We start from the raw sequence: 9,771 nt of genomic DNA on the forward strand, positions 1-9,771 counted from the left end.
GACAGTTTCACTTGGCAAGATTCCGTTTGGGCAGTGTGGGACAGATGTTTTCACATCTTGGGAATCATTAATCATTAAACGTATTAACAGAACAAATGCATTAACATTTGAAAAAAATTATAAACTGCACAGAACCATTTCATTTTGACGAACCCTTGTCCCACAGCAGGAAGCACTCTAGAATGTAACTGTATGTATCGTTAAGATTTCCAGTAACTGGAACAGAGGGCTGAAGAAACAGGAGCTTTTTTGCTGTATAGCAAGATTTTTGCAAGAATTGTGAGCTGAGCTTTTACACAATTCTGGAGAATCTACTCTTGCCCTAATTATACCTTGGGGGATAACATGATTTTCACATTGTCGCTGTCTCAGAAGGATCTCTGAAGACGCTTCAGTGGAAACTTCCTACTTCACCTTACGTTTAGAGATACAATTTTTACAAACCAGAGAGTACTGCTGATTTAAAACTCAAAAATGTTGCACATAGAATTTATTCACCTCTTGTTCACAGAATTCTTGAAATATTGAATAAAATATTTTAAAAAATCTTTTGTAATTTTAAATTCACACTGTGTATGTTATTATTGAGGCCTTGTCTTTTAAGGGTCCATTAGGGTCCCCCTTATGACATCCCTGATTTTTTTAGGGAAGATAACAAAAAAAAAGAATAATTAAAAGATTTTTAAAAGATATGGTGAATTGTGCTCAATTTGAACAAAGTCAGTTTGATTTCAGTTTGACTGTGAACAACAGGAGGCAAAATTAGAAGAATCCACTTATAAGTCACTGCATAGGAAAAAAGTGAAATAGAATTGTGTGCAGTTTTGTATCTTCACTCGATGCCTTTGGCCTTCAGCTCTTCTTTCACTCTCTTTAAGTAGTTGGGGTCTGGATAGCCATAACTGAGGAAAGAAAAATAATAGTTTAATTCATTATGGTATATACACATTTACATGAAGTACAAGTAAAGAATTTGAAGATAACATTGTAGATAAATGCAGAAAATTATTCAAATCTGATCCGTCTGTTCAACTTCACAGGTTTCAGATCACCAGTAAGACGCTACTGTAAATATAAAAGTGTCCATAATGGTGAACGGAAATGTAGAAGATTCTAAATTGAATAAGAAAGCTGTAGACAGATGGTCACCAGTTCTGCTCCTGTAGATCCTGATGATTCTGCAGATCTACCATGCTGCAGAATTCAACTCCAGCTCAGAGTTAACACTCCTGATCATTATGTGAACTGATGAACTGATGATCTGGGTGAGATGTATTCAGTATCAGTTGGAACTGAGCTCTTCAGGAAGGCAGATCTTCAGAAGACCATCAAGAATGAAGTTCTAATAAAATTAATATCCAGAGTTCATCAAGTTTCAAAGAACTTGACCAAAAAATGTAAATACATAACTGATCATTTTCTTTACTTTTTGCTCACAGAATTCTTAAAATATTGAACAAAACACCTAAAATTGTGTTTGGATTGTAAAATAGATTGTAATATATTCACAAGATATACATTATTAGTATATAAAATAACAAAAAATATAATATGGCAAGTGATTCCAAACATCTGAATGCTGGTATATCATCATCTTGTATCTTCAAAAAATAACTTTACAAGAGAAAAAAAATAGTTTTACTTTCTGTACACGTCAGTGTAAAATAAATTTATTCTAAATCATTTTGGGGATTTGGAGATGGCTTACGACCGGGTTCCCCTAAGATATCCTGTGGGAGGTCCTCCAGGAGTATGAGGTACCGGGGCTACTACTCCGGGCCTTTCGATCTCTGTACTCCCAGAGTGAGAGCTGTGTTTGTATACTCAGCATTTAAGTCGGACCCTTTCAGTATTAGCGTTGGGCCTGTTCGTGATATTCATGGACAGGGTGTCAAGGCGTAGCCAAAGTCAGGAGGGCATTATGTGTGGAGGCTAGAGGGTGGAGTCTCTGCTGTTTGCAGACGATGTTGTTCTTTTGACTGAATCACATGGTTACCTCCAGTTTGCAGCTGTTGGTTGGAGTGTGAAGCAGTTGGTATGCGGATCAGCACCTCCAAATGTGAGTCTATGGTCTTAGCCCGGAAAAGGATGGCATGCCCACTCCAGGTAAGGGGAAAGGACTTGCCCCAGGTGGAGGAGTTTAAGTATCTCGGGGTCTTGTTCACGAGTGATGGTAAGAGGGATCGTGAGACCTCCCAGTGGGGGTGTACCAGGCACGGCCTAACGGGATAAAGACCCGGGGTCATCCTAGACACGCTGGAGGGATTACATCTCCAAGTTGGCCTGGGAGCGGCTTGGGGTCCCTGGGAATGAGCTGGAGGAAACTGCAGGGGACAGGGTCATCTCTCCCAACTGCTACTGCGACCCTATCTGGATTTAAGCGCTCAACGACGATGATGATGATGAGGATTTTGAAATTTCTAAAAGAATACCACATACGGGTATTTTCCAACCAGGTCCTCAGGGCCCACAGATGTTCCACATTTTCCCTTCCTCCCTGAGTTTGGCTGGAGCAAACTATGAGGCCCCGAGGACTGGGTGGGGAAACACTGCCATACACTACATATAAACATCATAAAAGTCAACTTTAGGTCAATCTTACCACTGCGGCCCACCACTTGTGTTAGTCTTATGATGAATGTCGTTCCAGATCACAGTATTTTCTTCTCCAGTGGTCATGGAGGTCCCGACAGTGAAGATCAATTTCTGATCGAAAGCCCTTTTGAGCAGCAGCAGCACATGCCTTCCTTCATCATTGTCAGGGAGGAAAGCATGGCGTTGGGTTCCACTGAAATATTTTCCAGGGTTTGGATGTTTATCCTAAGTAATGATGTACAAAGAATTACAAAGTTGTTTTATATAATGGTTAGTTGCACATACAGTTGAGGTTTCATTTGTGCAACTATGAACTGAATTGCAGCTTTACATCAGATTCTTATTCAATTAAAAGTTTGGTGTTAGTAGGATATTGAAAACTTGACTTCAGATTCCTGATCTTTACATTTTTCAATCCCTTCTTTTAAATTACAAACCAAAAATTATCGAAATGGGTGTGCCTTAAAATCCAAAATGAGTGTGAGGTGCTAGAAGTGGGTATACCATGCTGCTTAAACAGGGATGAACCCTTTAGCTTCATTTAGTCATAATTATAAAAAAAAAACCCAGAATGAACCAAGTACAAAACAATTACATAGTTTTTCATTCATTGAACAACAAAGGGATCCCATGCTATATATTTTGGTAGAAGTATGTGAACCTCTAGAATAATCAGTTTGGTAAAGGGGATAATTAGGGCTAAGAGGTTCAATCAATTGGATGACAATCAGATTTGATAGTAGCTGAATCTTCACCTGAATCTTCACAATCAAATTCAGGATAACATACACTGAACAAATATAGTATGTAAGAATAGTATGCAAGTAATGATAGCACGGTGAAAGCCACCACTCCCTAGGAAGAACATATCTGCCTGTTTAAAATTTCCTAAAGACCACCTGAACGAGCTATAAGATTACTGAAATAATGTTATGTGGACGGATAAGGTAAATGAACACTGCATTCCAGCACTGAAACCTCATAACAGCTGTGAAACATGGTGGTGGCAGTATCAGAGTTTGAGGTTGTTTTGCTGCTATTGGACCAGGGCAGCTTGCTATTATTTGATAGAGCTATGAATTCTCGACTGGATCAGGAAATTTCAATGAATGTTAGGGCATTTGTCCATAAACAGAACCTCAACAGAAGGTGGGTCCTGTGGCAGGACATCAACCCTAAAAACACTGTTAAGTCTACAAAGACTGGTTAGAGCAAAAAAGTTATATTTTAGAATGACTAAGTCAAAGTCCAGACCTTAATCCAATAGAAACATCGAGGCAGAAACTACCAACATAACACAGTTGCAGCAGTTGTGTAAAAAGGGCTGACCATCAGTTATATGAGTTATGTTATTTGAAGTCATTGCTGCTTAAGGGGGTCACAGAAGTTTCTGAAAACTTTGCCAACAAAGACATTTAACACTGGATCACTTTGTTTAACAAGTGAATAAAAACCTATACTATGGTTTCTGTTAAGCCTTGGGTAAACTACATGTCTTTTAAAGTCTTAACAAATTATAAAAAGATTGGGCATCTCACACTATCTGTTTTTTGCAGATTTTTTGGCCGACTGAAATATTGGCGATCACACACTAAACCATTAGGGATCACACACTACTCGACATTTAAGCTGCTGCTGAACCGAACATAACTCGCTGAACTCACATGATTTCACACGTTCTACCATTACAAGAAGACCCAAAGACAACCCCATTTCCAATAAAGTTGGGATGCTGCAAAAATTCTACGAAGAGAACAATGTTGAAATTGAGAATTTTTAGTTTTTTGAAAAAATATATAACAATTTTGTATTTGATGCCAGCAACACATTCCAAAAAAGTTTTGTTTACTACTGTGTATCATCACCTCTTCTTTTAACAACATTTTAAGTGTTTGGGAACTGAAGAGACACTGCTGTAGATTTGAAAGTTAATGTTTTCCTATTCTTGCTTAACATAGGATTTCAGCTACTCAACAGTTAGGAGTCTCTTTTTTTGTATTTTTCATAATGCGCCAAATTATCCATGGTGATAATTATCAGTGGTGACAGGACTGGACTGCAGGCAGGCCGGTTTAGCACCGGGACTCTTTTACAATCGGAGCAATACTGTTGTAATACATGCAGAATGTTTGGCGTTGTCTTTCTGAATTAAGCAAGGCCTACTGGATGGCAGCATATGCTGCAAAACTTATATATGGTTCAACATTAATGGTGCCTTCATAGATGTGCACATCACCCATGCCCATGCCAGTTTAAGCTTACTTAAAATAAAGTTTTATTCCTGCACATGTAATGTAAGTTTACACAAACAGCCCCTATAGGGTAAGGGTACATAGCCCATTAGTTTACCCAGGCCACATAAGCTGTATTTCATGAAATTATTAGCCTGTGAATCTCTTTATGCATTCAAACAAAACAAGACAAAAAAAAAAACTTGCTCACAAAACTAGCGCTCTTGTAATGTTTGGTGTACAATCTGATACACAAACATAGATGCTGCATTGGGTTCAGCCAAGCACGGTGTTTTGGTGGTGGTCAACACCACTGCCAGACTGCATTCTGTACAGTTACAGAGTGGCTGTTTAAGAAAGGTGTCCAAAATGATACTGTTTTGTAGGGATGTTATGATCCATGTTCATATTCTATTTTTCCGATATGGAGGTTAGCGGGATGATACCTGCTGTGAACCAGTGATTAGATTTCTTCGAATAAAATGTGTGATAATGGGAATATAAAATGTGCCATTCCATTTGCTCAATTTTATTTTTCCCCAGTTTGTAAAATTCAGCAAATAAATTGCAACTAACGGCATTCAAATGTACAAGAAGTACATTGTTCAAGAAGTGCATATGTTCTCAGTACAGGATATGCTCACTTTTTTGAATGAACAAGTTGACTAGGGTGCAAACTGTATGTTAATGATGTTTCTTTTTAATCAACGGTGTCAATAGATCACAACGAATTTGTAAACATATTTTAATAATAATGAATTCTTACCGTCTGAATGCCACCTGGTATGAAGTACTCAATCACAATAGTGCCACAGTGAGGATAGCCAGGCAGACAGATTGAACGATTAAAGCTCTTCATATTTCCCTCAGGCTGATTTCCCTTCAGTGCCCCAAAGATGTTCTTACACACTGGGCAGATTTCACCCATGCACTTTAATGATGCCTCCAGACACTCTCTACAGAACTCGTGGCCACACTTCAGCTTCTGTTTGTCAGTAAATTTCTCCATGCAGATTGGACAGTCGACATCTTTGCCTCTAACACTTTCTCTTTCTTTAGCATTTCCAGCTGTTTGTCTCAGATCTCTATTATGATTACCTGCCATGATTCTGAATTATCTCAAAAACTCCATACCAGGCTCCAAATTCACCTGCTTCTCAACTCCTTGGATCCAAGAGTGTCCTGCAAAAGGTAATAAGAAAAATCATAAATACATTTTTTTGTTGTGTAATAAAAATAGGCCCCAAATGCAGGGATCATTTTGAGATTTTCTTTTGCTTTGGCTGCTCCAGAAGCCTTCAGCTTTCCAACATCCATCTGGACTAATCTAGACATGTTTTTTCAGCTCAAATGACCATATATGAGCACTCGGTATTTCTACAGTTACAGACTATGGTCAATTTGTTTGTCTGCATACTTTGTCACCCTGTTCTTCAATGCAGAGCAGGTATTATTTGGGTGGTGGGTCATTCTCAGCCCTGCAGTGACACTGAGGTGGTGCTGGTGTGAGTGGATCAGACACAGCAGTGCTGCTGGAGTTTTTAAACACCTCAGTGTCACTGCTGGACTGAGAACCAAAAACATCCAGCCAACAGCGTCCTGTGGCCACTGATGAAGGACTAGAGCAGGGGTGGGCAAACTTTTTGGCTCAGGGGCCACGTTGACTTCTAAAATTTGACAGGCGGGCCGGGCCAGCTCCAGGTGCATACATGTCAAACATAAACATATAAAAGGCATAACAGTGTTAAAACTTAGCCACTTTTAGTGGGAACAGTGTTGCTGATCCCCCTTTTTTGCCAGTGCATCGAAGTCTGGTGTTAGTTTTGTTGTGGCAATTCTCAGAACAGATCTGAGGTGTTCATCACTCAGCTGGGATCTGTGGGGTGCTTTGTTGGTGTTCATCACACTAAAAGTCTGTTCACACACATATGTAGAGCCAAACAACACCAACATCCTCTGTTCCATCTTCCGGATGTTTGGAAATTTGTCTGTGCTTAATGAAGCATAAAACTCATCCAGTTTAAGAGAGTTGAACTTCTCCTTTAAGACGGTGTCACACTGAAGATCAATCAGTTCCAACTGCAACTCCTGTGGTGCCGTTTCAGGGTCCTGTGTGAACGGACAAGACACCAGGTGAAGTGACTTGTCAATTTTTCCAAAATCAGAGAACTGACGGCAGAATTCTCCATGCAGGTCGTCCAGTGATTTTGTGTATTCTTTCACATGTTGAGGGGCCTCTTTCAGCGTAGCCAGTGTGGGGAAATGAGTGAATGACTTGTTTGACATTTGCTTTGAGAAAGCTTGCTTGGTTTTGAAGGCTCTCACGTTTGTGCACATTTCGTGCACGAACTGGTCTTTTCCTTGTAGCTTCATGTTCAGCTCACTCGTGTGCGTCAGTATGTCCACAGCAAAAGCTAAATCACAAAGCCAATCTGTGTCACTCAGCTCAGGAAAATCGTCACCTTTCTCAAGTAGCTCCAAAAATGAGATAATCTCCTGTTTGAGCTCCCACACTCGTTGACACAATTTCCCCAAACTTAACCAGCGGACATTGGAGTGGTAAAGCAAGTCCTGGTGATCAGCATCAGTTTCTTCAAGAAACTTAATAAATTGACGATGCTGAAGTCCCTCGCTCCAATATAGTTAACGACTTTTACAACTGGCTTCACTACGTGGTTAAGCTGCAATACGGATTTACACAGTGCTTCCTGGTGGATTATGCAGTGTAGGAAAATCACCTCTTGCTCCGGGTTGTCCTCTTTCACCCTGTCCTGGGTTCTTTTGAGCAGCCCGACGTTTCTTCCAGTCAGATTTGGCGATCCATCTGTGGTAACATTGGCGAGCGCTCTCCAAGGTAGCTTGTGCCTCTCCATGACAGCCGACACGCTGTCGTACACGTCCTCTCCCGTGTCCTCTCCATGGCCAAAAACTCCTCTGTTATCTCAAAACTGTCATTTATCTCTCTGATAAAAATTAAAAGCTGAGCAGTCTCCTTTCTATCATTACTTTCGTCCAGTGCCAAGGAATATAATGTAAACGACTCCACTTTTTTGTTTAGCTTGCTAGCTAAGTCTTCGTCAATTAGCTCAACACGACGAGTCACTGTCCTGCGTGATAAGCTCATTTTTTCAAACTTGTTCTTGCTCTCAGGACACAAGATATCTGCTGCCTCTACCATGCAGTGTTTGAGAAACTCCCCTTCGGAGAAAGGCTTGCTGGTCTTTGCTAATTTGAATGCCAGCAAATAACTGTTCTTGTTTCTTGGATGGCAGTTTGTCGGATAAAGGAGTTTTGCTGAGCCTGCAAACCAGCTGCCAACCTCTGAACAGTAGCTGTCCGCTCTTGCGTTGACAGGTTGTTAGCATAATTAACGTGCTTGGTGGAAAAGTGACGGCTAATGTTGTATTCCTTTAAAACCGCAACGGTTTCGTGGCAAATCAGACATACAGCCTTGGATCGGACTTCAGTGAAAAAGTATTTATTTGTCCATTCCTTATTGAACACTCGGCACTCACTGTCGACTTTTCTTTTCTTTGGCCCACTCATGGTTACAGATGGGTTCAGAGCAGAAGCAGAGTAATGAAGGAGAGTAGCCCCTGGCTCCGTAAAATCAAGTCAATGTATCGCTGTGCCTAATGCGCCACCTGGTGGAACGCCAGGCATTACAGAACAAGATTAAATGAACGCAGTCAAAATTATGATATGATTGATTTGAACAATTCTGTACCAATCTTCCGCGGGCCGGATCAAAAGGGCCAACGGGCCGTAGTTTGCCCACCCCTCTAGTCACTAGAGGATGACCAACGCAAACTGTACAGCAGCAGATGAGCTATGATCTCTGACTTTACATCTACAAGGTAGACCAACAAAGTAGGAGTGTCTAATGGAGCAGTTAGTGAGTGGACACAACCTCCAGCAGTACTGCTGTATCTGATTTTTTTACTTCTTTAATTGAATGACAGCTAATATCAGTACCTTGGGAACAAAAAAAGGAAATGACCACTAAACGAAGAACCGTTTAGGAGTCGGTTCTTATGAGCTGAGCTGATTGATCTGGCTCACTGAAGAGCTGGACTGCCCATCTTGATCCTCCAGTTTGTGAGCAGTAGTCCCACCCATATTTCTGCCTCTCTTGTTTTTATGTACTTCTTACCTAACGCTGATCAGTGTAACCAGAAAACTGCTGTAACTGAGTTTAACCGACTTAAACTTCACCACCACTGAGTTAGATCACTGTATTATTAGCTATATTTAGAGCATAATCATCTCCCTCACTTTTCGCTGTGTTTTCACTCTGCGTTTTCTTTCATAACGACAGCAGATTTGTGGAAAGTTGTGCACTGATGCTTATTTAAATGTAAACACTATCTCACACTCAGCAAAGCTGAATGCTAAGGGGTTTTAAATGTATCACTGACACTTTAACTCCGAATGTAAAGTGTTGTCTTTTGTTACTCACCCAATGCCAGTTGTTCCAGTGGAGCAGGACTGCACACTTCTCTCTCTTTTAAAGTGAAATGAAAGTGAAAATAACAACACACCACACCAAAATGTCACCGCCCACTCACAGCCAGCTCAGCTAAACACAGGAAAGTACAGGAATCTAGATCCAAGTAACATCTTGATGGACTTATTTTTCTTGTTTCTTGTCATTTTCAAATGATATGATCTCAAAAAGTAAGAGGCAGGACGAAGAAGCACGTCGTGTGGTTGTGCTTGTTGTGTCGTCGTTTGACTCAGCTAGTCACATGATACACGAGGAAGAGTCCAGCAAAGACAGAATAACTTAAATGGAACCCTGACTATTAAAGAGAAAACATAGGCCCCAAATTTAGTGTAAATGTCCGATACATACATTTGAATATACTCTATAATCCAAGAAAAATATTCTTATTATTATATATATCATTAAAAATAGAAGAATCCTGTTTAGAAGCTGGCGGCC

The 9,771-nt window shown here is 40.3% G+C and overlaps 1 protein-coding gene across 1 annotated transcript; it reads right to left on the reverse strand.

The window, feature by feature from the left end:
• Positions 1–460: 460 nt before the first annotated feature.
• Positions 461–9,543, reverse strand: LOC108424579 (E3 ubiquitin-protein ligase DTX3L-like). Its single transcript, XM_017692709.2, has 4 exons — positions 9,286–9,543; positions 5,593–6,008; positions 2,603–2,820; positions 461–902 (listed from the first exon to the last, which is right to left on the reverse strand). Exons 2-4 carry the CDS (start codon positions 5,929–5,931, stop codon positions 833–835), a joined length of 627 nt encoding a protein of 208 aa, XP_017548198.1. The 5' UTR covers positions 5,932–6,008; positions 9,286–9,543; the 3' UTR covers positions 461–832.
• Positions 9,544–9,771: the final 228 nt, after the last annotated feature.

Source organism: Pygocentrus nattereri, chromosome 21, assembly GCF_015220715.1.
Source record: "Pygocentrus nattereri isolate fPygNat1 chromosome 21, fPygNat1.pri, whole genome shotgun sequence".
Classification (NCBI taxonomy): domain Eukaryota; kingdom Metazoa; phylum Chordata; class Actinopteri; order Characiformes; family Serrasalmidae; genus Pygocentrus; species Pygocentrus nattereri.